At 49.7% G+C, this 27,026-nt stretch overlaps 11 protein-coding genes across 11 annotated transcripts; 5 read left to right on the forward strand and 6 right to left on the reverse strand.

The window, feature by feature from the left end:
* On the reverse strand, positions 1–2,995 carry ABOM_005503 (uncharacterized protein; the record flags this gene model as incomplete). Its single annotated transcript, XM_022532632.1, has 11 exons — positions 1–370; positions 436–528; positions 586–656; positions 704–792; positions 854–1,395; positions 1,451–1,541; positions 1,592–2,107; positions 2,155–2,275; positions 2,334–2,480; positions 2,533–2,654; positions 2,713–2,995. The coding sequence occupies 11 exons, from the start codon at positions 2,993–2,995 to the stop codon at positions 1–3; spliced, it is 2,445 nt and encodes an 814-aa protein (XP_022389530.1).
* A 382-nt stretch (positions 2,996–3,377) lies between these two features.
* On the forward strand, positions 3,378–4,382 carry ABOM_005504 (CSN8/PSMD8/EIF3K family protein; the record flags this gene model as incomplete). The annotated part of the gene is made up of 2 exons (XM_022532633.1): positions 3,378–3,547; positions 3,797–4,382. The coding sequence occupies 2 exons, from the start codon at positions 3,378–3,380 to the stop codon at positions 4,380–4,382; spliced, it is 756 nt and encodes a 251-aa protein (XP_022389527.1).
* Positions 4,383–4,931: 549 nt separating this feature from the next.
* ABOM_005505 (small subunit rRNA maturation protein TSR4) lies at positions 4,932–6,283 on the reverse strand (the record flags this gene model as incomplete). Its single annotated transcript, XM_022532634.1, has 2 exons — positions 4,932–6,089; positions 6,158–6,283. The coding sequence occupies 2 exons, from the start codon at positions 6,281–6,283 to the stop codon at positions 4,932–4,934; spliced, it is 1,284 nt and encodes a 427-aa protein (XP_022389526.1).
* A 675-nt stretch (positions 6,284–6,958) lies between these two features.
* ABOM_005506 (putative prenylcysteine lyase) lies at positions 6,959–8,479 on the forward strand (the record flags this gene model as incomplete). The annotated part of the gene is made up of 1 exon (XM_022532635.1): positions 6,959–8,479. One exon carries the CDS (start codon positions 6,959–6,961, stop codon positions 8,477–8,479), a length of 1,521 nt encoding a protein of 506 aa, XP_022389540.1.
* Positions 8,480–9,076: 597 nt separating this feature from the next.
* On the reverse strand, positions 9,077–10,669 carry ABOM_005507 (glycine hydroxymethyltransferase SHM2; the record flags this gene model as incomplete). The annotated part of the gene is made up of 4 exons (XM_022532636.1): positions 9,077–10,037; positions 10,100–10,464; positions 10,522–10,572; positions 10,634–10,669. The coding sequence occupies 4 exons, from the start codon at positions 10,667–10,669 to the stop codon at positions 9,077–9,079; spliced, it is 1,413 nt and encodes a 470-aa protein (XP_022389532.1).
* Positions 10,670–11,861: 1,192 nt separating this feature from the next.
* On the reverse strand, positions 11,862–12,524 carry ABOM_005508 (RNA polymerase II mediator complex middle subunit MED9; the record flags this gene model as incomplete). The annotated part of the gene is made up of 1 exon (XM_022532637.1): positions 11,862–12,524. One exon carries the CDS (start codon positions 12,522–12,524, stop codon positions 11,862–11,864), a length of 663 nt encoding a protein of 220 aa, XP_022389497.1.
* A 423-nt stretch (positions 12,525–12,947) lies between these two features.
* On the forward strand, positions 12,948–14,697 carry ABOM_005509 (2,3-bisphosphoglycerate-independent phosphoglycerate mutase; the record flags this gene model as incomplete). The annotated part of the gene is made up of 4 exons (XM_022532638.1): positions 12,948–12,978; positions 13,046–13,783; positions 13,840–14,422; positions 14,490–14,697. 4 exons carry the CDS (start codon positions 12,948–12,950, stop codon positions 14,695–14,697), a joined length of 1,560 nt encoding a protein of 519 aa, XP_022389496.1.
* A 642-nt stretch (positions 14,698–15,339) lies between these two features.
* ABOM_005510 (tubulin-binding prefolding complex subunit YKE2) lies at positions 15,340–15,950 on the reverse strand (the record flags this gene model as incomplete). The annotated part of the gene is made up of 4 exons (XM_022532639.1): positions 15,340–15,399; positions 15,466–15,526; positions 15,603–15,798; positions 15,890–15,950. The coding sequence occupies 4 exons, from the start codon at positions 15,948–15,950 to the stop codon at positions 15,340–15,342; spliced, it is 378 nt and encodes a 125-aa protein (XP_022389510.1).
* A 474-nt stretch (positions 15,951–16,424) lies between these two features.
* On the forward strand, positions 16,425–17,915 carry ABOM_005511 (AAA family ATPase VPS4; the record flags this gene model as incomplete). Its single annotated transcript, XM_022532640.1, has 4 exons — positions 16,425–16,723; positions 16,793–17,125; positions 17,184–17,634; positions 17,694–17,915. The coding sequence occupies 4 exons, from the start codon at positions 16,425–16,427 to the stop codon at positions 17,913–17,915; spliced, it is 1,305 nt and encodes a 434-aa protein (XP_022389511.1).
* Positions 17,916–18,756: 841 nt separating this feature from the next.
* On the reverse strand, positions 18,757–22,567 carry ABOM_005512 (putative spindle-pole body protein (Pcp1); the record flags this gene model as incomplete). Its single annotated transcript, XM_022532641.1, has 3 exons — positions 18,757–18,994; positions 19,058–21,903; positions 21,965–22,567. The coding sequence occupies 3 exons, from the start codon at positions 22,565–22,567 to the stop codon at positions 18,757–18,759; spliced, it is 3,687 nt and encodes a 1,228-aa protein (XP_022389508.1).
* Positions 22,568–22,937: 370 nt separating this feature from the next.
* ABOM_005513 (putative regulatory factor Sgt1) lies at positions 22,938–24,895 on the forward strand (the record flags this gene model as incomplete). The annotated part of the gene is made up of 3 exons (XM_022532642.1): positions 22,938–23,202; positions 23,269–23,468; positions 23,522–24,895. The coding sequence occupies 3 exons, from the start codon at positions 22,938–22,940 to the stop codon at positions 24,893–24,895; spliced, it is 1,839 nt and encodes a 612-aa protein (XP_022389509.1).
* Between the last annotated feature and the right edge of the window lie 2,131 nt (positions 24,896–27,026).

A 27,026-nucleotide genomic window follows, 5' to 3' on the forward strand; every position in this document is an offset into this window, starting at 1 on the left:
TTACATCGTCGTGTGTCCCGGCGAAGGAGGTACGCTGCCGGTCTCCCAGGCCTTCATCTCAGAGCCAAGTTCGAACTCAATGCTGCCACCTTGTTCCATGAGATCTTTGTGCTCGAACCAGTTCTTCTGCCAAGACTGGCCATTTATTTTCACGCTTTGCACATAATACCCCTGATCTAGTCCTGTCGCAGTGATCCGCAGGGTCTGATTTCCATTAATGGTCATATTGAGATCGGGAAACCATGGAGACGAGATCAAGTACACGGGCTGCGTGACAACTGGGTAAATCCCAATCATCTGCCATAGAAGCCATGAGTTCATTGCCCCGGCGTCACTGTTTCCCGGGACACCGTAAGGGGCATCTTTGAAGCTAATGCAAAAGTTCGAATTAGTACCGCATGTTTGGGGTAAAGTATCTTCCGGCCTCCTCCTTACTATTGATACCCAAGACTGCGGGACTTTTGCACACTCTTGGCTTGTTTATTGATATAGTTGTAGAGGTAAGGTGTAGCGAAATCAGGTTCATTCCTTTCCCAAGCAGGTTAGCTAGGCTCAGCTTTTCCCGGTGCTACAACCCTAACATACCCTATGTTGATAAGTGTGGTGATACCGGCACCATTGGAACCTAAATCTTGAACAGACATGTTTGGTTTAAACTACTCATGGCGTAAGCACCCATCAAGTGTAACCTTGGGTCTCTTACCATAAGGTCTAGGCGGGATTCGAAGGTGTCAATGCCGCCCATCAGCTCAATCAGTGTCTCCATGTCATGCGGGATGACAAAGGAATATTCTAAAGTAACCTGATCTCAGTGATCACCCCTTCAACGAACAACAATATGATAGCAACTCACCCCATGGTGTACCCTCATAAGTATAGGACTTCCACTCACACTCATCGCAGTATAACGGATCGTATCCACTACTGTTGAAGGTGCCATTGGAAAATTTCGGTGCCACAAACCCTGTGAAATTTAAACTCTGCACGTCTGGATTCCAAATCTTTTGCCACCCTGCAGACCGATTGAGGTACTTCTCCTGATCACTGGGCATTTCGCCCGCTGCAACCTGACTGAGAGCGAAGTCATTAAGGCTGTACTCAACAGTTCTGGAAATACAACGTGTGTTCCGGTCCTGCGATACATATCCTAGCTCAATCCAGTCTCTTAGGGCTCCGCGGCCTTCCTTCGTGCTTGCGGTGAAGTCTGTGGGATCGTAGGTATTGTAAGGAATAACCTCAGCATCTGTTTTCATCGCAGCATAACCATCCGTCCAGTTGATTGCGCCACGAAGACCTTTGACGTATGCATCAGCTAACATATTGTCAGCATCCGAGCCTCCCTGAACCAATCCATTCCAGTTTCCGGAGCGTCCGTCTGGTAGAAAGCCTTGGTGTCTGGGTATAATAGTTAGGGCTCAAGTTCAGTCTTTTCAAGTGATAGAGCTCTTACCTCCAAATATCAATAAGACCCCGGATCATGGATTCATAGTAAGAAGGCTGAAAGATATGATAGAAGCTAATTGTACACCGGAAGATGTCCCCTAGTCAAGATTTAGCATAAGAAGCAACCTCATGGAGGATATATACCTACAAAGAGTGTAGAAATCATCCCAAAAAGGCTCCTCTGAATGCCAAAGTGGGTTCTCTCCGGTCCTATCGGATGGCATCAAGTGGATAAAGTAGAGGGAGCTATACAGTAGTCGCACGTGTGTCTGGTTCGTGGTACTATCAAGCGGCACACTTATTTTACTGAAGACGTCTTGATTCCATTCTTCTACTGCCGATTTCACTGCATCGTTAAGATCCCACGAGGGTATTTCAGATTGAATATAAGAGCGAGCTTTCTCGGTGGATATGAATGAGATGCCGACCCTTGAACGGATTTGTGACTCTTCCACAAGATCCCAGCTAAAGAGCGCGCCTACCCGGTCATTCATAGGCCCTGAGCTTGCCGTATCTGACTTGTTACCATAGGTTGGATAGCTCATTCCCCCATTCGAGAAGGTTTGGTACTGTCTCATTGGATCGGTGTTTCTACCTGTAAATGTAGTGGCCGATGCCGGGGTTTCGGAAAACTCCCCGTAGAAGTAGACAGTGAACGGGGCGCCTATCGCTGTTCAGCATAGATTCGAGAGCAATACATGGACAACCAACCATTGTTCCAACCGCCAATATAGGTACCATATCCACTATATTCTTTACCATTTCCATGGACGTGGACTTCTCCACCAATATAGTATTGGCCATTCGGGTCATTTGGTGATCCAGGAAGGTACTATAAGGCCGTAAGATTACGCACTAGAGCTGAATAATTGTAGGAAAGGAGTTTGTACATGCGAGACGTCAACTAAGACATATTTCTCGCCTTTTGGGAAAGAGTACTGCATTATCCCGGTGTGGCGAGATGCTGATAATTCCACTTGAACGCCATTTTGTAATTGAGTTTTGAAATAGCCCACACTAGCAGTGTCTTGACCGACCTATTCGTTTGTAAACGTATGAATGATTGATATAAGTTGAGCATAACTATACCCTCGGTTGGCTATATGTGAGGTTATCAAGTATATTCACTGGAGGCGCCACGTCGGTGAGAGGCATCTGTGGGATAATCCCATATTTCGGTGCGCCTCCAGTCCCGCTCTCGTGCATCATGCCTGCATAAAAGTTCAGGTCCTTGGGAGCGAATAGGTATTTCATGCTAGGGATACATACTAATGGCGGTAACATTCCCATCAGGGGTCCAGCCACCGTTAAGCACTGCAATCGACCAGTTTGCAGCCGTCGTGTCAATCCCAACCTTGGTTACGCCAAATGGTCGAGCACCACCAACAAAAATGTCGCCACCTCCATAGCCTTTCCCGGGCATGGGGCCTTCAGAGCCCATTAGAGGATTTACATATTGTGAATAATCAACGGACTGAGCCGTTGTTGTCGTCATCAACCCCAGCAACAAGGGGGTTAGGGGCTGGGTAAGGCAAGGTATAAGAAGTCGCATGGCGCAGGTTCACTTGAAGACTTCCCACCATCCGAAGAGAAGAGAAACTCCCAGCTGAAATCATTCTCCAGAGGTCACTGGACCAGTATTTATAACGTGTCTAGCGGGGTTTACCTATAATGCGGAGTAATCAGCAAGATGGTTGGATATACTTCGATCTACATACCAATCGGAGAAACATGCCGTTCTGGGGCTCCGACCCTCCGAGTGCCCGCACATCGACATCGACACAATCGAAAAATCCCACCAAAAAAGCCATCCCGCAGTCTGATTAGTACCACGCGCTTCGCTATCGTCCGTTCCGTTAAGGTCCACACTGAAATTCCCATCCGGGGTAACTTCTTTTCAAACGATCTTTTCAAGGAAATCAGAAATCGCCAAGATGGGTGTTGCTTTCGACAAGTGTGAGACTCGGCCGGCCAATATCGATGCCATCCTCAACGGCCTGGACAGATACAACCCCGAGACGACCACCGTTTTCCAGGACTACGTTGTACAACAGTGCGAGGACAGGACATTCGACTGCTATGCCAACCTGGCATTGTTGAAGCTGTGAGTGCATGCGCTTGATTGTTTACGCAATTGTTCCGAGAGCTTCGACCTTGCAAATGCAATATCACCGGGCTTCAATGATGGAGAGATACTTTTATTACTATCACGTTTCCTATTAACTGACACCTCAAATTGAGGGATGTCGAGGATACATACTTCTGATAAAGCCCTCAAAATCACCAACTGTCGCTGGATGGGTTGACTAAACTTTCTCATCGTTCTCGCTAACTTAAAACGCCTCCTGGGCAGTTACCAATTCAACCCTCACCTTCTCCAGGCTGAGACCGTCACCAACATCCTTGCTAAGGCGCTTACCGTTTTCCCATCCCCTGCTTTCTCTCTTTGCCTCGCCCTGCTCCCCGCCCACACCCAGCCCTTCCCCTCCAACGCTGAGGCCCAGGCCGCATCTCAAACCTCCGACTTCGTTGAATCCGTTCAGAAGCTCGCGCGCCTCTCCACGCTCCTTGAGTCTGCCCAGTACGCTCAGTTCTGGTCCACCTTGAACTCCGATGACCTCTACGCCGATCTGACCGCCGATGTCGCCGGCTTCGAGGAGCTTGTCCGCATCCGCATCGCTGTTGAGGTTGGCAAGGCATTCCGTGAGATCAATGCCGAGGTTCTTGAGCAATGGCTCGATCTGAGGAGTCGTGAGGCTCTTGAGAAGTTCGTCGCCGAGGTCTGCAGCTGGGAGGTCGACAAGTCCGGCCCCAACGGCACCGTTGTCAAGGTCCCCACCAACAAGGAGAACGAGGCCCGCAGCGAAGTCAAGAGCGAGCGCGTCGGTGTCGAGATGTTCGGCCGTGTTATCAGACGGGGATTTGAGCAGGCTGCTTGAGCGGAGTCTCTAATCGAAAATCTAACCGTGTCTCTTTCCTTTTCTTGCTAATATTATGCCTCGAAGATCCAACCGTGTATATGGATCTTCACTTCGCGTCTTTTCTTGATTGAAAAGGCCCGTAAAAGGATTATGTCCGCTTCAGACCCACGAAACGAGCTCGGAGCCCAAGATGATGATGACGGGGATAGACCTGCATGAGGAGGGTTGGGAAGTCAGGACCGGCGCATTTGGCGTTACGTGTTTGCTCGACATCACTTATGTTTCTCATCATCATGATGTTGTCTATGTGAAAAACAACTTTTCTTTCTCTCCGTTATTTACTTCTTTATATTCGAGAAGATATCCCATAGAACAAAGATGACTGAGAATTCTCAGTAAATGGGGCCGTTGTGCATTTACAACCGTGATACTGAGCGAACCACCCTCTATGACCCACCCCATCTGAATAGAATACACGGGAAAAGGTAGATGTAAATTTTTGAACTTGAGTTGATTGTGTCTATGCGGTCATAAGCATTATAGAACATCAGTCATGAGCCTGTAGGTTTATTTCGATTCTTCCCACTGCACGGCCGCCCACTCCTCACGCCAACCGACTTCTCCAATTTTCTCGGGGCCACAGTCCTTACTGCAGACACCAAGAATGATGGTTCCCCATTCCATGCCATCATCCTTGGGGCCCAGTCCAACCCCCTCACGGCCATCCTCCAACATGCTGATGGCATGAGGCACGAGCTGCAGCTCGAAAACACGCTGGCTACCGCAGTATTCACAGCGTGGCATGCGGCTTGGACCTCCAGTAGTAGTCACCTTAGCGCCCAAGGGGGGGTTCTTGGGGTCGTAAAGAAGCTTTCCGACAGCATCGGTGTGAGAATAGAGGAGGGGAGAGCCACGGAATTCATATCGCAAAATCTGCTCGGGGTTATGTCCAAGACGGGTTGAGAATTTCATGAAGACTTTGTCCAGTTCAGACTCCAGGGCATCCTTCAGGTCCGCGCCCGAGCCACCATTGGCATCATCTTCGGTGTTATCAATAACAACGTTATCGGGAATTTTCGGGGTAGGTGGACGAGAAAGCGTTTCGTACTCCGCATCTAAATAGTACCGTTTGTACGGTGAGGGGAAGTCAGACTGCGGAGGCCATGGTGCAGCGGGGCCGGCGGCCTCGGGTGGCTTGATAGTCGGGGGCGGGGAGGAAACTCGAACTTTGTCCGCAAAGGATTCGGAAAGGGAATTTCCGGACGGGTTCAATGAAGCGGCTGGTTTGGCCGGTTGGGGTGCTGCAAGAGGGGCAGCGAACGGGTTGCTGGCTTGTGCGGAGGACGAACTGGTCGAGAATGGGTTCTGGTTCGCAGAGACGCTCCCAGTGAGAGAGGTCGCCCCGAACAGACTTGCTCCAAGGTCCGGCTTGGGAGCCTCAGCCTGCTTCTTTTGCTCTTCTTTCTCCTTTACTGATTCCTGCTTTTCCTCCTTCTTGGGCGCTGGCTGGCTCTTCAACTTCCGTGTAGCGCGCAAGGCTCTGATACTGCCGTGCTTGCGGTTGCACGGTTTTCTGGGGCAGCCGAAGATATACAGTCGTCGCTCGTCATCCGGGAAGTGTTCGGGGAGGTCGCCGTGCAATTCGAGGAGGAGGATCATAGGGCTGTTGCAGACTTTGCAATTGGCGAACTCGCCTGGGGGCGGGGTCGAATCGTCCAGCCATGTCTGGAGTCAAAGGTGATCAGTATTTGTGTGCTCATCACATATCCACTGAGACCAAAACAGTCACATACTGGCCAGCCTCCGAGGTGACTAATTGAGTCATCTAACAGCTCCTCCGAAGCGTATCCCAAAAGCACACTGGTCTCCGTGAAGTCCTCATCTTCAAACCCCGACGAGTCGCTGTCATAAGGATCCATAGTTGTGAGGTTAATACGGTAGCGAGACAATTCGCGAGGAAACTGGTCTAGGACGTTGGCTATATTAATTTATGAGCAGTTGACAATAAGTGTGCACAGAAGCTCAACATATAAAAGCAGACAACCCCTCCATTCGTCCAGCAGAGGGAAAAAAAAGACTGTAGAAAAAAGATTAGGCCGATAAGCGATACGGGGTTCATGATACACTAGTCCAGTTGGGGACTAGCCCCGATACAACCCCGTACCACTCTGTGATTCGTCACCAGCTCTGTGCCTTGTTGTCTGACGTTCTCTCATCCTCCAACTCTCTTGTCTGTAATTGCCATCCTTGCTCTTATCCTTAAATCATAACATTAACCGCAATTTATCAGAAGACCAGTGTAGTGTGGCTATTGAGCATTGGGCTGTGCAGCAGTGCACGTTCCATGATCACTTAGATGCTTTGCCGTTAATACGGAGTCCTCACTGTTTAGTGCCTTTGATTTGCCCATGGCGGCCTTTGTTAAACCTTCACTCTGGCTACTAGCCATACATTATGTCATAGCACTGTGTTTCATATCAATTAGTGATGCCAAGGAGCAGTCATTCACTCAAGCCTCTGATACTGTCCCTAAGCGAGTGGCAATAATCGGTGAGTACTTGAGCTCTACCTAACCATGTGTATACTCGAGGCTAATGAAGCTCACAGGAGCTGGAGCGGGAGGGTCTTCCACTGCATACTCTCTCTGGAAATATGCAGATGCATCCCTGATTCCAGTCAATATCACTGTCTTCGAACGCAACTCGTATGTGGGCGGTCGATCAACAACAGTAAATGTTCTAGACCATCCGGCATATCCCGTGGAGCTAGGTGCATCGATCTTCGTCAAGGTCAACTACAACCTCATGAACGCATCCAAAGAGCTCGGTCTGTTTGTCGATAGCGCCGACGTGGCCCGGCCCAAGGAAGCCGATGATAGTATCGGCGTCTGGGACGGGAAGCAGTTTGTCTTTGTGCTCCAGAATGACAGTTGGTGGAACATTCCTAAGCTGCTCTGGCGTTACGGCTGGGCACCCATTCGGACCCAGAGCTTGATGAAAAGCACAGTCAGCAAGTTCTTGAGACTCTATGAAGAACCTATGTTTCCGTTCAGGTCCCTGACTGCCGCTGCCGCCGCAGTGGGCTTGCTAGACTCGACTTCAACCCCCGGTGACGTTTTTCTTAGGGAGAATAACATATCTCCTGACTTCACTCGGGAGATCATACAAGCTAGCACACGAGTCAACTACGGACAGAATCTGGGTCTCATACATGGCCTCGAGTCTATGGTATGCATGGCTACAGAAGGAGCAGTGTCTATCAAGGGTGGAAATTGGCAAATCTTTCACGGAATGCTGAAGGCTGCGCGAGCCGATATTCGACTCAACCATACAGTGACCTCCATTCAACGTAATGCCGATAACACTTTAACTCTAACTTATAAGGCCAACAACTCAAGGAAGCAGAAGCTCATTTTTGACGAAGTAGTGATCGCTGGTCCCTTGCAGCATTCCGAGCTCTCGATCACTCCTCCCGTGGAAAAACAACCGGATGAGATTCCTTTCGTAACACTCCATGTGACCCTATTCTCCTCACCCCATAAGCTCTCACCCAAATTCTTTAACCTCCAAGGGGCCAATGCCCAGACCCCCGAAACCATTCTTACCACCGTTCCCAGCGGCCTGGACCTAGGCTCCGAAAAGGCAGGAGTGGGTCCAACCGGTTTCTGGAGCATCAGCACTCTCCAAACAGTGGACCACCCCCCAGCATCCCCAGACCAGAACTCGTCGAAACACTACGTCTACAAGGTCTTCTCACCCGAACGGCTATCAGCTGACTTCGTAAGAAGCATCTTGGGTCTGGAGAGCCCTCCCGATCCTGTGAAGAACAAAAACTCGACTATTAGCGATCTCTCCAAAAAGGATATCAGCTGGCATCACGAGAAGATCTGGAACCCGTACCCGTTCCTCTACCCACGAGTCACATTCGAAGAGACACTCTTGTCCCCTAATATCTGGTACACCGGTGGGATCGAGAGCTTCATCTCTACGATGGAGACAAGCGCGCTGATGGGTAAGAATGTCGCCACGCTGCTCTTCCAGTCATGGCAGGAACAGAAAGAGGGAACTGTAGACGATGACCCCGTCGTGGGCTGGGAAGAAAGGGTTGAGTTGTAGGTGGAGATAAATTATTCGGCGAGGGTTGTTTCAGGCTTAATAGTCTTTTTCTTCTTTTCACTACGCGTATTATTCGGGTTTTACTAAAACGTCTGTGGCATAAACTGCACGTTGATATGATGGCATGACTGGTTTGTGCTATACAATGTTGAGCATCTAGATGATTCAAACTTGACGGCGCGATAAAGCCCTAAGGCAGGAATAATAATGAATATCCTTGGTTCTCTACATCTTCATTCAACTCTTGAACACCTTCATCGCTTACGTTACAGTTCTGGGAATGAATTACTTGGATGTAACTTGATGAGAAAAATTCATTAATATTTAAAATTGTTCGTGAATGGCAAGCATATCCATTGAAGAGCTGGAGGTCCAGCCCGATGATGTAGACATGAACTTTTGTCCTGTTGAAGAGGTGTTGAAAAGCCATCCAATGCTATTTTGTTCGTTCACATACTCATATCCCGTGACCCGCGTAAGGTTGAAAAAGCAGACCGATATAAACCCCTAGAAAAGCACACCCAATCCATTTTAGACGCAAAGATGTTGAACTCGCAAGACTAAACAAATGAAACACAGAAATTTTTGGTATCACATTTAAACGGGGAGAGGGAAGGTGGAAGCCCAGGCGGCAACCTCCTTGCGCAGCTCCAGGATGTCCGAGACGGTCTCGGAGGCAACCTTGGCCTTGAAGTCCTTGAGCTTGTTGGCCTCCTTGGGGAGCTCGCCCTGGACATCCTTGCAGATCTTGACGGCCTTGTCGATGTAGTGAGCAATACGCTTGAAGTCCTCCTCACCCATACCACGGGTGGTCATGGCAGGAGCACCAATACGGATACCGCAAGGAGTAAGGGCAGACTTGTCACCAGGGATGGAGTTCTTGTTGCAAGCAATGTTGATCTGCTCCAGGACAGCCTCAACACGAGCACCGTCCAACTTATGGGCGCGGAGGTCCACCAGGACCATGTGGCTGTCAGTGCCGTCAGAGACGAGCTTGTGGCCCATCTGCTTGAACTCGTTCTCCAGAGCCTTGGCGTTGTTCAAGACCTGCTGCTGGTATTGCTTGAACTCGGGGGTGTCAACCTGCTTGAGAGCAACAGCAAGGGCAGTGATGGTGTGGTTGTGGGGACCACCCTGGTGACCAGGGAAAACGGAGAAGTTGATGGGACCCTCAAGGTCGTACAGGATCTCCTTGCCAGTCTTGTCGGTGCTGCGCACACCCTTGCGGAAGAAGATCATGGCACCACGGGGGCCACGGAGAGACTTGTGGGTGGTGGTAGTGACAACATCAGCGTACTCGAAGGGAGAAGGAATGACACCGGCAGCGATCAATCCGGAGATGTGGGCCATGTCAACAATGAGGTAAGCGCCGACCTTGTCAGCGATCTTGCGCATGCGCTCATAGTCAATCAAGCGGCAGTAGGCGGAGGTACCGGCAACCAGACACTTGGGGCGGTAGAGCTCAGCGTTGGCCTCCAGGGCATCGTAGTCAATGATACCAGTCTCAAGGTTGACACGGTAGGGGAAGGTCTCGAAGTAAGTAGAGACAGCGGAGATCCTGTGCAGTTTAGAATTAGCAACGGATATGACGAAACCACCGCTAGACGATGTGAAACCTACTTTCTGGCGGGGGTCTGGTAACCGTGGGACAGATGGCCTCCGTGGGGGAGATCCAGACCCATAAGGCGGTCATGGGGGCGCATAAGAGCCTGGTAGACCTGCAGGTTGGCAGGGCTGCCACTCAGGCACTGAACGTTGACACCCCACTTGGCAGGGTCGAGGTTGAAGGCCTTCAGGGCACGGGCCTGACATGTGAGCTCGATGGCATCGATGTGCTGGTTACCACCGTAGTAACGGGCACCGGGGTAACCCTCGGAGTACTTGTTGGACATAGGAGAGCCAAGGGCGTCGAAAACGGCGTGAGAAGTGAAGTTCTCCGAAGCGATCAGGACAATGGATTCACGCTGACGCTGAATCTCTTTTTCCTACGAAACTGTTAGACTAGTTCAAGACCCATCTTAATTAAATCAAATCACACTTACCATGATCTGGGCAATTTCGGGATCGGACTCGACGAGAGTCTTCTCCATTTGCTACATTGCCTCGTGAGTCAGTGACTGTGGCACGAAAAATTGCACTTGCATCAATACTCACGTCCCGGTGGGCCTGCGACAGAGCGTAGGTGGCCATTGTGAAAGATAATGCTAGTACAGCAAAGAATACTAGGGAAGAAGATGGGTAGAGAGAGAATGGGAGTGTGAAAGGAAGAAGAGAAGAAGAAGAAAGAGAAGCAGAAGTAGAAGAGAGAAAATGGAGACCAGGTAGTCTTTTAGTGGGGTGTTGGGTGCCTCAGGAAGAGTGTCCCGCCTTTTAACATTTTATCATATCCAATAGAAACCGACTCCGACCAGGGATCTTACGGAGTGCTTTTTCGTACTACGTCGGCCACCGGGAACGACATCGGAGCTCATTACTCCCCTCACCGGGAAACTGATTCGCTCGGAGTTGGAACCGTGAGGGGCCTCTAACCACCTGGGGTTAGTATTAATTCCCTTGGGGAAAAGATGAAAAAAGAAAAAAAAAAAAAAAAAAACTTAATGGAGAGCTATGAGTCACATGATAATCTCTGTTTACTCCATGCGGCACGAGGAGTCCTTTTGTTGGAGAAGTTTACGAATATTACGCAGTTGGAGATCGGGTTTGTTCTTCTCCTCATTATCGGCACTACTAAGGATACTGGTGCTTGATTTAAAGTGGAAAAGAACAAAAGAAGAAAAAAAAGTTAATTGTATGTATCAATGGGTGGCATACATAATGATCCCCCACCATTTACATGGGACGAGGACCGTGGGAGTCACCGAGGGGTGAGCACGACATACTGCCACCCCTCCCGACAAGAGCAACACATACCAGGCGCAACGCTCTAAGATATACTATCAGTATGGCAGAATCCACCATCATGTCGCTGTAATTCTTCGTTCTCTGATGTTCTCCATTTGCCACTCTAAGAAGGATGAATCAAGCCTCCTACGTGAAGTCCAAAGTTATCGGGCCAGGCAGCTGTAACGAGGTCTTCCATGTAGCAACGCCATTAGGTCATGGAAGATGGCACCCATTAAATGCCCCCAAGGTATCTAGCATGCTTCACTATCCCTTGCTTAGCCAGGTCTTAGCAAACCGATGTGTTCGTCTACAATCCGCACTGGCGCTGGGAAGCCATCGTCAGGATTCGCAAGTTGTTGTCCAAGTTGTGCTTCCATGATGAATCCAATACCCTCTCTCACTGACTGCGAATCACAAGGCAGTCTTCGTGTTAAAATCTGTTACCCTTACGATGGGAATACCCGCCGTGGAACAGATATCCCTATCGTGGTGGAGCCCCTCAAGCTGCTTCAACCCCTGTTTTCTCTGTTTTCGCAGGGTCGGCTCTTCTCCCAAAATCGGAGATGACCGACTTGAGTCTAGATATTCTGTGCTCAAGTTCTTTGATCTCCTTCTCCTGTTGCACAACTGAACGGTGAACGTCAGGCAGGCTCTCCACCACAGCTTGTGCTTTCTGTATACGAATCTTAATGGAACTGGCCTCGGTAGGAAGGTCTTTGATGTCTAGCGGTGGAGGCGCGTTCGAACTCAACGCAGCTATTTCGGCCGCAGCGGAGGCGCTACCTGGTGCCGCAGAGGAAGCAGTAGGTATTACACCATGCCCGTCATTATTTTGGTTCCCAGCAACCGATTGCTGTTGTTGTGGGTGAGATTGAGACTGGACTGCCGCAGTGGACGTGGCCCCGGTGGGAGCTGTAGCTGCACCGGAGTCTTCGGCGGCTCGTGTGTCATTTGATACGCCTTCCGTATTCGGCTGTGGTGAGAGTAATCGGAGAAGCAGACCGTGCAATGGCGGGATAATATCGAACGTCTGTGGAGGAGGGAAGGGGACAGGTTGTGGCACTGTTGATGGTACAACCGTTGTATCCCTAACGATGGGCGTCTGGGGAGCCGACGATAATTTTGGCAGTGGAGTAATCGCCGCCGGGGATCGAGAAGCCATTGCGGGGGCAGGTAATGGCTTTGTGACGAACGAAGATGAAGGTAATTCTGATCAGGGTAATTGTTTAGGGAAGAGTCGGAACGGGTAAAGCAGAGCGGACGAGAACAACCGGTCGCCGCCCGTGACTTTTGACTAAAGAGAAGTGACGTCGCACCAACAGACCAGTTGACTGACACTCGCCCTAAAAGCGTCACCGGCGGAACACCCCTCCCCCTCCATTTCAATCACCCGATACTACTGCTTCTCACCGGTCAACCCTATATTTTCCTCTTTTCTTCTCTTCCCTCCTTTTCTCCACCACCTCCTTCTTCTGCTCTCATTTCTACTTGACCCCCATCTTTTGGTCAGTGATTCTCCCCTTTCTCAATTCCCTCAAAAATTAGTTAAAAGTTGTCCGGAAATTAACTATCTCGCAGTTTCATTATGGCTAAGGTCGACCAAAAAGTTGTCCTCGGTAAGTACTTACTTGCGCCGAAATGCGATCCGACTTTCCATAACAAATCGCTAACACGGTCAACCAGTCGTCATCGATGGCTGGGGTGTTGCCGGCCCCGACTCCCGCAAGGATGGCGATGCTATCCTCGCTGCAGAGACTCCCTTCATGTCCGGTTTTGCCGAGGCCAATTCCAAGACTGCCCAGGGCTACTCCGAGCTCGATGCCTCGTCGCTTGCCGTCGGATTGCCGGAAGGTCTCATGGGTAACAGTGAAGTCGGCCATCTGAACATCGGCGCGGGACGTGTGGTCTGGCAAGACAGTGTCCGTATTGACCAAACCCTCAAGAAGGGCGAGTTAAACAAGGTGGATAACGTCGTTGCATCCTTCAAACGTGCCAAAGAAGGCAATGGTCGTCTTCACCTTTTGGGTCTGGTCTCCGACGGTGGTGTCCACTCCAACATCACTCACCTGGTCGGCCTGCTGAAGGTTGCCAAGGAGATGGAGATTCCCAAGGTCTTTATCCACTTCTTCGGCGATGGACGTGACACCGAGCCCAAGAGCGCTACCAAGTACATGCGGCAGCTTCTTGATCAGACTAAGGAAATCGGCATTGGCGAAATCGCCACTGTTGTTGGACGCTACTGGGCCATGGACCGCGACAAGCGCTGGGATCGTGTCGAAATTGCCATGAAGGGCATTGTCTCGGGCGAGGGCGAGGAGTCCTCTGACCCTGTTAAGACCATCAACGAGCGCTACGAAAAAGATGAGACCGACGAGTTCCTGAAGCCCATCATCGTCGGCGGCGAGGAGAGCCGGGTCAAGGGTATGATGGCCCATTGAACTCTTCGCAGTGTGCGGGTAGCTAACGAAAATTGACAGATGATGACACTCTTTTCTTCTTCAACTACCGCTCTGACCGTGTCCGCGAAATCACCCAGCTGCTCGGTGACTACGACCGCACCCCCAAGCCCGACTTCCCTTACCCTAAGAACATCCACATCACCACTATGACCCAGTATAAGACCGACTACACATTCCCTCTTGCTTTCCCCCCTCAGAAGATGGGTAACGTGCTCGCTGAATGGCTCAGCAAGAAGGATGTTCAGCAATGCCACGTTGCCGAGACTGAGAAGTACGCTCACGTCACTTTCTTCTTCAACGGTGGTATTGAGAAGCAGTTCGCTGGCGAGGTCCGCGACATGATTCCATCCCCCAAGGTTGCGACCTACGACCTGGACCCCAAGATGAGCGCTGAGGCCGTCGGCAAGAAGATGGCCGACCGCATTGGTGAGGGCAAGTTCGAGTTTGTCATGAACAACTTCGCTCCTCCTGACATGGTTGGCCATACTGGTAAGTATGATGCTGCCATTCAGGGTGTTGCTGCTACCGACAAGGCCATCGGTGCCATCTATGAAGCCTGCAAGAAGCACGGCTATGTACTCTTCATCACTGCGGACCATGGGTAAGCGTTCACCATCCATATAGATCATATGTAGGGCGGACTTCCCTGCTGACTGCTTCTCTTCCAGAAACGCCGAGGAAATGCTCACCGAGAAGGGCACTCCCAAGACTTCTCACACCACCAATAAGGTTCCCTTCATCATGGCCAATGCCCCTGAGAGCTGGAGCCTCAAGGATGATGGCGTGCTTGGAGACGTCGCACCAACCGTTCTCGCTGCCATGGGCATCGAGCAGCCTGAGGAGATGTCCGGACAGAATCTCCTGGTTAAGGCATAAAGATATTTTAATATATAGATCGTCCTAACGCCACATCTAGAGATGATTCAAGCGGGTTATGAATACATGAAAGTTATGGAGTTCAAATGATTGACAGTTCGATGTAGCATAAATAGAATTTAGAGGCCGTGGAAATGAATTCATCTTATCCTCTTCAGGCGCATAAGAAGGCTCATAAATCATGAATACATTGCGTTATGTAGCGCAAAGGCTCCCTTGGAACTACATTGACTGTAAAATAATGGATGATGGTCTGACAGCGAAGCTGTACAGCTGCTGCAAAGAATCCAACCGTGTGATGTGGTATAGAATATCGTATTATGACAATTGTGCCATCGCCAACTCAAAACAGTCATTGAACAATTCCACAACACGTCCATCTTGAGATCTGCCAAACGATCAAACAACCGAGTTTGCAGAGCCCTGACCCCAAATGGTAGCCGTTTCTAACCGATGTAGTATCATCCTGGTCAATATCCACGGCCATGGTGCGCAAGGTGACCTATAACCCCAAAAACTGCAAATGGGGTCACGCTCAAGCACACCAACTCCTTTTTCCAAATGTGTGGGCTTGTTTCTGCGCTCTGAACTGAAAGCGCTGAAGACTCCATTTTATGAAACGGGTCAAGTATGTGTTCAAGCTCAAGCGGAGGCGGGTGCAGCTGCCGCTTGCTGTTGCATTTGGCTCTGGTATTGAAGAATCTGTGAACAAGGATCAGAAACAGCCCTTGGCCCTGCACTTAGTTGGTATCCAGAGACACCCCTCACCTCTGCTCGCATCTTGTCACTCTTGTCTTGATTTTCCTTGATCTGTCCCTCAATTCGCTTACTGCGCACTCCGTCAGTACAACCTCAACTGATGACCTTCTCAGGCTAAAACTCAAGGTCGTAATTCTTTAACGCACATCTCCTTCTCAATAAACTCAAGACGTCCATTGACAGCCATCAGAGCTTCGTTCTTATCTTGCTTCAACAGGACCGGCCCGATGAGCTTGTAGATATTCGCATCGTCATCCAATGAGTTAAACTCCTTCTGGACACCCTCGTTTTCCTGTTGTTGCGATTCTAGCTTCTGGCGAGCTTCGACAAAGCTCTCCAGTTCTAATGATGACTGCCGTGTCAATATCGGGCGCATGGTGGTGGCAGCGGTGCCGTAGTGGGGGGAGTTCCGGTCAAGGGTTCCCTGACATACCGGTCTGTAACTTTTGGAACTCGTCCGAGAGTGCCTGCATCTGTTTCTGTGCATCCGCCATGGTTATGATTGTGAGAAAGTTGTGCAAACGAGTATCGACAAATGTGGTAGCAGTACTAGATGAGTGGTGGGTTTAATATGAACTACTACTAGGAAGTGGTTTCTATGGCGGGGACTTCAGGCAAAATGGAGAGCGGAAACGGCAGAAAATGCAGGACGGTAAACATCACTCAAGGCCGCCTTTTGCCATTTCTCCCCTCCAATCATCCCGCCAAGAACTCGGTCGATTGATACCTACCTGTATTCCTCTTGGTCCGCTTTCTAGAGTCGAATGGGTCCGGCTTTTGTCTAGTCTTGATCTGTCCTCTTTCGCACCTTACCCCCCCCCCCCATCCGTTTCCCGCATTCCAACCCATTCAGGCAGACCTAAATCACTCCCCGCCTCCGACCTCCTCCCTCTCTCCACACACCGAGACGATTCCCCTACGGGCTCCATTAGCAAACCCGGAGTACGCACAAACAACCCCGAACAATCATGAGTAACACGGACTTCCTCGGGCGGGCGATTGACGCCGTAAAGAAGGCCATCGAGCTCGACAATTCGGGCGAGTACGAGAAAGCTTATCAGGGCTACTACTCCGCACTGGAGCTATTCATGCTCGCCCTGAAATGGGAGAAGAACCCCAAGTCCAAGGAGATGATTCGCGCGAAAACGGGCGAGTATCTAGATCGCGCAGAGAAACTCAAAACCCACCTTGAAGCAACGGAAAGTCGAAAGAAGCCAAGTGCGGTAGGCGCCAACGGCAAGGTGGCGCAAGGCAGTGGGAAGGGCGAGTACGTATTCCAGTCGTCTCTATACTGTTTCTATATGGATACTGGGTGCTGATATATGCGTGGTTTTAGTAAGAATGAAGACGATAACGAAGACGCTGATTCGAAGAAGCTACGCAGCGCCCTTGCTGGGGCGATCTTGTCCGATAAGCCGAACGTGAAGTGGGAGGATGTAGCAGGTCTCGAGAGCGCCAAGGAGGCATTGAAGGAGGCGGTCATATTACCTATTAAGTTTCCTCATCTGTTTACGGGGAAGCGACAGCCATGGAAGGGTATCTTGCTGTACGGGCCTCCCGGTACCGGAAAGTCGTATCTTGCCAAAGCCGTGGCGACAGAAGCAAACAGTACATTCTTCAGTGTCAGCAGCAGTGATCTAGTATCTAAGTGGATGGGTGAGAGTGAAAGGTACGGTCTCTGGGCGGACTCAGCGCATGTGTTTCGGGCACTTTCTGACTCATAACAGACTCGTGAAGCAGCTCTTCAATATGGCCCGAGAGAACAAGCCCGCTATTATCTTCATCGATGAGGTGGATGCCCTCTGTGGTCCTCGTGGGGAGGGAGAATCAGAGGCATCTCGCCGTATCAAGACGGAATTGCTGGTACAGATGGATGGTGTAGGAAAGGACTCCAGAGGTGTTCTAATTCTGGGCGCAACGAATATCCCATGGCAACTAGATGCGGCTATCCGTCGCAGATTCCAGCGGAGAGTCCACATCAGTCTTCCCGACATCAATGCACGAATGAAAATGTTCATGTTAGCTGTCGGACAAACGCCGTGTGAAATGACACAAGCCGATTACAGAACACTAGCGGAGATGAGCGAGGGTTACTCCGGTAGCGATATTAGCATTGCCGTTCAGGATGCACTCATGCAACCGATCCGTAAAATTCAAACAGCCACTCATTACAAGAAGGTACGACCACATTAGTCCAGCTTACGAATTGAACCGAAAGATGGCTAACTCGTCACCAGGTTTTGGTTGAAGGACAAGAAAAAGTAACACCATGCTCTCCAGGAGACGCAGGTGCAATGGAGATGACATGGACGAGTGTGGAAGCAGATCAGTTGCTGGAGCCACCGCTCGTTCTGAAAGACTTTATTAAAGCAGTTCGCAACTCAAGACCCACCGTCAGTCAAGAAGACCTCCAGAGGAACTCGGAGTGGACCAAGGAATTTGGCAGCGAAGGCGCTTAGGCCAAATAACAAACCCTTTCCCTTATCCTTGAAGCCATATACCGTTATTCTTGTTCCTTTTTGCATACTACCCCCGTTCTTCATCTCTCTTGGATTGAGCGAATGAGAGATATTCCACGTTTATACATCTCACTTCAAGCGGCTACCTTACAGGTCCTATACACGTCCCTCTTATATTCACCCTTCCCACGACCCCGGTGTTAGAAGCGTTACCGTTGTTCGGCAAGGCGAGGCCAGGCGTTACAATTCCGTTTTGAACTAGTATGGGCTGAGTTTGTGCCTATTCAGTGTCAAATTCATTGTGTTGATTTCATGAATCATGTGTCTGAAGAATAAAGTCTAATGAACAATGCTTATCTATTAATTCCTCATCTTTGGTGTCGAATATCAACTTGGCTCATACAAATCTACAATTCTGATTGTTGGTGACTAGGTAGCTACTATATTCATATCAGAAGACCCGATCGATGGTTATCCAAGAGCATGAACTCTTGCAATTACGTAGAACAATTAGGTAAAAGGAGCCTAAGACCAAACAACAGCCATAGCTAACAAGCTCCACGTTTCTCATTCAATTATCCTGATCATCAAAAAAAAACAGCAACCCGTACAGGCTATAAGATATATGCAGAATGTCCAGACAACAGTAAGACAAGCTAACTATAAGTCCTATCCATCCTTTCATCCAACAGTCAAAACGCCCCCGTAAACAGAATCAGCGGAGTAAAGAAAACCTAGAGACCGGTATGAACAGATTGGGGAATCACTTGGAAATAAGTCGTAAGCCAAAGAATGAACTGGTTATATCGAAACAAACGCAAAAAAAAAAGTAGTACGGCAATTACACCGATGCCTTGCTACTCGACGCCTCTCTTCTCTTCAGCACCTCGTTCTTGGCCCGTTTGAGGCCCTCGCCTATCTTCTTCGTCTTTTGCCACTGCTGGCCCATGCGCTGCATCCGTACAATCGCTTTGACCATGAATATGCCGGTCTTGAGCTTCTGTCGTGGGCTGCGAAGCATACTGCGATCACGGGGCTTAACTCCCATCTCAGAGATCATTCTGAGATCGGCCTCGTTACTGCAAAGGAAAGAAGTTAGTTAGTCAGTAGGCTAATAGAAGAATAGATGGATTTTCACATACCATGCAACGCGGACCCTCTCTCCAAGCTCCATCAGGCCCTTGCTCCAAGCCAGGTCACGTCGGAACTTTTCCTCTCGCTTCAGCCGAGCACGGAGCCAAATGATCTCCTTGCCTAAGCCCAGAATCTCCTTGTCGTGTCTGCTCTTGCTATCTGATTTGGAGCCCGCCTTCTCCACAAATTGGTTGTAACGTTCTTGAAGAGAGTCCAAGTCCTTGATGGCCGCCTCTGCCTTTCGTGCACAGAAGGCGCGCTCCTCCCGGATCCTGCGGACTTGGGCTCTTAGTTCACTCAATCGCGCATCCCGCTCTGATACCTTCAGGGCCAAGGACTCGGCCTCAAGAGTAGACGATCTCAGCAGCTCGTGCAAGTCTCGCTGGTCTTCCTCCCTCATTGCAGCTCGTTCGAGGTCTCGGTTCTTTATTTTCAGCTCTCTTAGCGTGCGATGCGCCTCAGAGAGTTGCTTTCGCAAGCTTCGTAGCTCTTCGTGGAGTTTATCAGAAGGCGACGCATGAGAGTGGTCCTCAAATTTCCGCATCATAGTGTCGTGCAATTCTCTCTCGAGCTCGGCGATTCTTGATTTGCAGCTTCGGACGGAGGCCTTTTGGTCTGCTTCTCGCTGAAGTAGGGTCTTCTCTCGTTTCCGCGCCTCGTCTAGGTTATGACGCAGCATCGAGAGGTCTGCGTTCGGGGTCGAGTGTTCATGTTCGGTTAAAGGTTGGTGCTCTAGAAGTGCCTCTAGTTCCTGTACTCGCCTTTCGAGACGCTGTGTTTTACTCTTTGCCGAAGTCAGTTCCCTATCTTTTCCACCCGAAGTTGCTTGCAGCTTGTCTTGAAGTTGATCGATCTCAATCGCAAGACGATTTTCTTCCATAGTAGCTCTTTCAACTTCAGCGCTGAGCTGCTTTTCGAGAGCCTCCTTCGTTTCCACAAGCGATGACTTCTCCTCCCTCAGCCTCTTGAGCTCGCCTTCGAGACGCAGGGTAGACTTGCGGAGCTCAACCTTTTCTTTATCGAACTTGGTAGTGTCGCCAACTTGATGCTGGGCTTGGTCGACCTGAGACTGGAGCTCATCACGCTCAGCCTCGAGGTCAGCCATCGACGTTCGTAGGTCATGTAATTCGACATGAGCATTGGCCAGCTGATCACGAAGTTTTTGCTTTTCAGATATCAAGTTCTGCAGCCTGTTGTCATGATCACTGGAGCCTTTCTGCATTCGTCCCTTGGCGTATTCTCGTTCTTCCTCCAAGTTCGCTTGCAATACCACGACCTCGTCCTCCAGAGCCTGTACTTTTTCGGTCAATGCTACCTCTTCGCGTTTGGCGAGGCGAAGTTCTTCCTTAACTGAAAGAAGCTCAGTTCGTTGGTCATCAATGATTTGTCTCTTTGATAAGAGCTCGTCGTTCAACTCCTTCACTTGGCGACTTAAGACCGCTTCCGAATTAAAGTGCCGCGCTTTCTCGCTATCAATGACTTCTTGAAGCTTGGTTTCTTTGCCCGTAAGAGTATGTTCAACTTGCTCAAGCTTCTCAATAGTACGCTTGAAGCCAGCCGCTTGGTCTTCTGCTCTGTCCTTCTGAAGTTGCAAGGCTCGCTTGGTACTTTCCCATCTGTCTTGTTCCAATGCAAATTGACCTTCTTTATCTTCAATCTCATGATTAAGAGCCTCGATCTCTTCCTGGAGTCTCTCAATCTCCTCTCGATATTGGGTGCGAACGGTATCGGCGTCCTCCAGGGCATGCTCTTTCGCATCATTGATGGAGTGTTGGAGCTCTCGTATCCTGGATTGCGCCTGGGCCAACTCATCCTGCAGACCACCGGATTCATCGGTTAAAGCGTAGTGGCGTGTTTGCAGAAGCTCCTTTTCCTCTGTCTTACGCTGGATCTCATCGAGCGCTTCTTGCAATTGAGCAGAGAGCGTGTCACGTTCCTGCTGAGCTACATTTCGTTCATGTCTTGCCAGTGCAACATCGTCATGTAACTTCTGTCCTTCGTCGTTCATGCTCTGCTGAGCCCGTTGGTAGTTTTCTTCAAGGTGGGCTTCATTCCGGGCCTTCCTTTCAAGCTCTTCTTTCAGTACGCTGTTTTGCTCTTGCAGTGTCCGGAGTTCTTCTTCCAACTTGTTTGATTTTTCTTCTAGTTGGCGAGTCAGCCCCTTTGTACTAATGGACTTGTTCGCCATCTCATCATGTAGCTCTTGCAAGTTCTTCTCGGCCTCCTCCTTGTCGCTCCTTGCACGGCTTTCAGACTCCCTTGCCTCTCGAGCTTCAGACTTCGCTTGGTCAAGAGAGTCCTGTAGCTCTTCCATCTGCTCCTTTGCACGTTGAAGTTCGGATTCAAGCTCAGCGAGTGCTCCATTTTCCTTGCTATCCTTGTCTTTCAACTCTTCAAGCTCCTCATCGCGCTCGTCAATCGTACGCTCCTTCTCCCTGAGGGAGGCTTCCAGGTCCTCGATCTCATCGCGGAGTTTTTCAATCTCCTCTGATTGCCTGTCCTTCGCGTCTCGAAGTTCTTCCTGGAGTTCTCTGACTCGATGATCTTTCGATTCCAGTTCCTCCCGCATCAGATTCATTTCGCGCTGTGATGTTTCATCCAATTGACCCCTCCGTACTTTCTCTCGGAGTTCTTGAAATTGTACGCGGTAGGCTTCGAGATCGCGTTCTGCCTGTTGGAGGCTCTTCTTATATCGGGAGATATCTCGTTGCATCGTGAGCTTCGACACTTTGAGCTCGGTGTTTTCTTTGAGTGCGGCTTGATTGTAAGACGGGCCTGCTTTCTCTAGTTGCTCTTGCAAATAGTGGATCTTTAATTTCAGGCCGAAGTTGTCCTTGTCTAGTTTGTCGATTATCTATGAAAGTCAGTTGCACTATTTTACCCCCTATGGAACAATACATGGAAGAAATGCTCACCTTTTCCTGTTCCCTTAGGGTCATGTTCTGGCCATCGTTCAAGAGACCATTCCCGCCTCTACCCGACAACCCCGGAAGGGGTGTACTTTGCACACTACTGCTCGCAGCCTGCGGCAGTGGCGTGGGTTGGTCGTCAGTTTCGTCCTCCTCGTCGATACCCGTCATATCGTAACTCGGCAGGCCGGGGGTATGGATATTGCTGCGACCTTCCTTCATATATGCTGGGGTTTTGTGACCGTTGCCCCTCGCTGTGGACATGTTTCGTAAGAAATTGTTCTTTGCAGCACTCCGCATCAATGGAGTGAATTCTCCCTTGGGTGGTGCTGCGGTCGGAAGGTGGTGCCGGCCGTTCAACGCGTTTCTTGTCGATTTGGAACCGGTGCCTGCACGCGGTGTACTGAGTTTAAATGCGCCGGAGCTTCGTCTCCGATCATCACCGAGCCCCTTCAGAAGGTCTTCATCTTTCGAGGGTGTCTGGAACGAGTTCTCAACCGAATCGAGCGCCGATAGGTTGTGCCGTCCGACGCTGCGAAAGCCATTGGTCAGGTAAGTCGCGTTTCCGTCGACTTCGGTGCGCGGTGTGTCGATGTACGGCACCACCATTGTCAAGGCGGATCACGCGAAAAATTCGTAAGAGTTGAGGTGTTGAATTGACTCAATGTTTTTTCCAGCGCGCGATCATCTCTAAATCTTGGCGCGTGTGAAGGGAAGCAACACTAAAATGCAGTAAAGTAGATTAGGATTAGAGTACAAGCCGTGTATGCGGCATTACGAGGACGTGTTTTGGGCGGTGAGGACCCACAACCGTTTGCTTGTTGATATCTAGCCGGGAATGGCTTAGCGTTGAGGTCACGGGTGCCGGTCCGGCAGATTCGCCGCGTCTCGTTCGGTATGAAGTCATTGACAGTAATTTTTCTTTTGATAGAGCGAAGCTGATTCCTTTGCGAACGACTGGCGTGTTGAAGTTGCCGCCATGCCACCTATGTCGCAGGAAGATCTAGAATGGTTTAAATCCACCTTTCATCCCATTCCGAAACCTGAGCTCCCCGACGATTGTGTCGAGTACTCGCTCTATCATATCTCCTCCGACCCCACCCCCGCTATCGTCGACGAAGTCGCAGAAACGAGATCGCGCTTGGTGGAAGTCCAACGTACTGCAGCAGAACTGATAAAGGACCTCCTTAAAGACTATATATGGCAGCGAGAAGGGTTCCGCTTGGAGATTACTAAGGAAGATGGTATGTGATTGCATCTTCCGCAACTAAGGCCAAACCACAGGGCCATGCTGATTTAACTATAACTAGGAATCACCTTTTTGCGCGGACGCACCAATTTTGGCGACTCAATCGAAGATGAATGGGTAGTCGTGTATTTGCTGCGCGAGCTTTCGAAAAAACATAAGGATGTCTGGGTCAAGGTCACAGATGGTGATGGGCAGTTTCTTCTCGTCGAAGCTGCAGGGGCACTCCCGTCATGGCTGGAGCCCGAAGTAGCAGATAACCGAGTAAGGAGATCATTGCTTGTGAGTCCATTGCATAGTGCTAATGATCTCTGTAGGTGTGGATACATCGTGGTGAACTTGTTATCATCAAGCCGAAGAACCAAAAGGGTAAAGTGACGGAAAAGCTATCTCTTCCAGATTCGAGGAAGATCATCGTCGAGGAACCTGCACGGCTTATGCGCTCAGCAATGATCCAGGAGGAGGCCTTCTATCGATTGCGCAACTATCCCCAGCAAATCCGCGAAAACCTTCACTCCGCACTTATTAGGATCCCACGCAAGATCGCCTACTTATTACACCAGAAGCCCGCCTATATATCATCAGCAGTAGAAGCCTTCTATCTAAGGGACCCAATTGCATTACGACCTCTCCGAGCTAAGGAGCCTGATAGTTTCGTCTTTAAACCCGAGGATTTCGTCACGGTCAGCGTCCGGTTCACTAGAGTCGGCTATGCCCAGCTCAAAAGCCAGGATTTCCCGGTCCCAAAATCATGGGCTGGAGTGTTACCTTCCAATGATGATCAAAAAGCTTATGACAGGGCAGAACTGGGTATGAAACTTGCCTGTGGGTTTGAAATGCTTCTTACCGACCCACAAAACCAAGACAAGGCCGTCGTGAGGGAGATAAAACTTGTCTTGGAAGATATCGAAAGTGGAGATGAGAATCTGCCCACTGATGAGGAGATCTCTACCTGGGATAAAACAGAGGATGACGAAAAGTGGCTAGACATCAGTTTTGAGGATCTCGACAGGGAGCTCAAAGGGAAAGGGAAGGAAAGGGATGACGGGAAACCCCCTAAGGGTAGTTTTGGCGATGCCAACGCCCAGGAGAATCTTCAGCGTATTGTTGCACGCTTTGAAGAGTTTCTGAATAACGATTCAGCCGGTCTCGATGGGGCTGACTTTTTTGACGATTATGGCTCTGATTCCGACGACGGTGATGATGATGGCGATGATGAAGTAAGCAGTGATGGGGAGGACAAGGAGGCATCCTTTGATGAGGAGGAGTTCTCGAGGATGATGAAAGAGATGATGGGAATGCCATCAGCAACTGGTTCCAAGGGCTCATCTCGGCCATCGATGCCTCGTAATCGAGTGGAAGAACTAGATGCTGAATCTGAAGATGATACTGAACAGATACAAGAGCTATCACGACAGATGGAAACCGAGCTGAGAGGCACGGGTGTACTCGACCTGAATCGCCCCGGTATGGCATCGGCAGGTAAGCAGGTGTTGTCTGAAGGGAAGCCAAGCGAGGACCATGACGAAGATGAAGGGGAAATACCCGACCTTGAGGATGGAGATATCGACATAAATCTCGCGAAGAACTTGCTAGAAGCCCTTCAAAGTCAGGCGGGCGGCGCAGGGCCCGCACGAAATATGCTGTCTATGTTGAACTTGCCTATACCTAAGGATGATCGTGGGCGGTGATAGTGACCAGCTCAACTACGAACCTTATCTCACGGGTAGCCTTCAACTCCACCCAGATAACCTGAAGGTTGCTCCAGGCGACTGTTCGACTAATCATCAGCTCGTGGTCTGTCGTAAAGTGATACGCCTGGCCTAATAATTAGGAACAGCCATGCTTCACGACCGTTTGTTTCAGCGTTCTAATAGACCGTATCTCGGCCGCCTCGGCAGGACGTACAGACACAAGGCGCCGCTCACCAATGTTAGACCGTGGTGTACGCAGTTGGAGGCACTTTATTTCTAGGTGTGCGCATTGGGCTCTTTGCGGCCGCGGCGAGATCGCATAGAACCCTGGAAGGCATCTACTTACTATAAGTACATATATATATATGTGTCACTCAAGATACAAAGGACATGACGATACTAGATTACAATAGCCCAAGCAGGACTTCTGCATGCAGGTTACTGTCCAAGAAAACAAAAGGATCTTTATTTTATTTTATTTTATTTTTACTTCGGGGAATACATTGTACGAGTAGTAGACTGACAACTTTCAAACAAATCTTATGTATATAACTTTCCATGGATTCTTAGTTCTAAGCCCAGCCATATATCTCTAGAGGAATCTCAAGAATCTTCCTCGCTGACCCCCACCGTCATCCTCAGATCTTTGGTTTCCACCAAGAGCAGGGTTACTCGGATACACACTGAAAAGTAGTGAAAATAAAGAAAGTGTGGTTTCCAAAGCCTCCGAGCAAGAGGATAGACTCTACTTCTAGTAGTACTAGTAGTATATGACGGTCCTGGCAGATATCTTCTGATTGGTTAACCTTCCACGGCCTTTTCCATGTAGGGCTCGCCTGTCATGTGATATCACCGTGTTTACAACTCCAGTGATCTGCTGCTGTTTCTACTACACAGTAAGACAGTTACAAACAAACACAGTGTGGCGTTTGTCTGCCTCGTATGGACTGAAGCGTCAATAGCATGTAGTGGTCAGGTAGACCAGTAGTGATGGTATGGAAGGACAGCCCTGTAAGATATTAAGAGATAATGATGCAAGTGATAAAGCTTTTTTGTTTTTGGTGGGGGAGAAGTGATTTGTCTCCCCTTTGACGGTCCTTGCTATTTACTTGCCTGGCCTGCCATGTAGCAAGAGGTTAGTATGGGATATTTTAATAATTGCTTTATATTTTACTTAAGTGAGCGCCTAGATATCAACAATCGTCAGTGTGGCCGAGTGGTTAAGGCGACAGACTAGAAATCTGTTGGGTTCGCCCGCACAGGTTCAAATCCTGTCGCTGACGTAAAGATCTTCTTTTTTGCCCTTTTCGCTTCTCAAGACTCTTTTTCAAAGCGTGGCGAGGCCAAATATTGATTAGTATGGCGGGGCCGGTCATTAACATATGTCCCCGGAGAACGTTCGGACCAAGTATGGATTGGCCAGGGAGGCATGTTGTAGTATTCCTGCAGTTTACATGTCTCATTTCCCCCCCCTCTCGATGTACGTCAGTAAAGCTGAAATAAAGGGACTTACTGACTTGCAAGTAATGCTCGTGGCAAAAGGCGCATCGGCAAGGATTCCAAATCCTCGTAGAGCAGTTCAAGTTAGTATAGTATATAGATCACGGGAAGGGTTATTCAGGCACCACCGAACCACGTTCCGCCACCCTATAACCCTGGAACAATACCCGCCGATCAATCAGGTTACAGAGAAGTATTCAGTAGCCCTAAGGAGCTTGTCTCGGGTTTTCCTTTGCGTTAGCGTATAATAAGCAATTCCATGAAACGCTGGAATCTAATCTCTTTTTCTGTGTCTGATCTGGTCACGGGAGGACAACCAACCATACCATCACGTGGAGCTTATCTTATCGACGCCTGATATGTAATGGAGTACTTCCCCCTCATTCTTCCTTCCCCCTCTCCTCTACCAGACACAAACACAGACGGAACCAGACAGTGAGCTTCGCGGCTGGATCTATCTGCCTCCCCTCAGAATAAACTGACTCAAACGGGCTTGATATTCGTTCATAAGTAGTGCTGATCTTGTGTATCCTCTCGTGAGATAAGCGGCAAGCGGCGGTGTCTATCCGGGTGGAGCAAGGTGTCTGTTAGTATCAGAAGATCTGTCACAGAAAACCTGGCTTTTTTC

The sequence above is a fragment of the Aspergillus bombycis genome (genome assembly GCF_001792695.1).
Source record: "Aspergillus bombycis strain NRRL26010 chromosome Unknown contig00038, whole genome shotgun sequence".
Taxonomy (NCBI): domain Eukaryota; kingdom Fungi; phylum Ascomycota; class Eurotiomycetes; order Eurotiales; family Aspergillaceae; genus Aspergillus; species Aspergillus bombycis.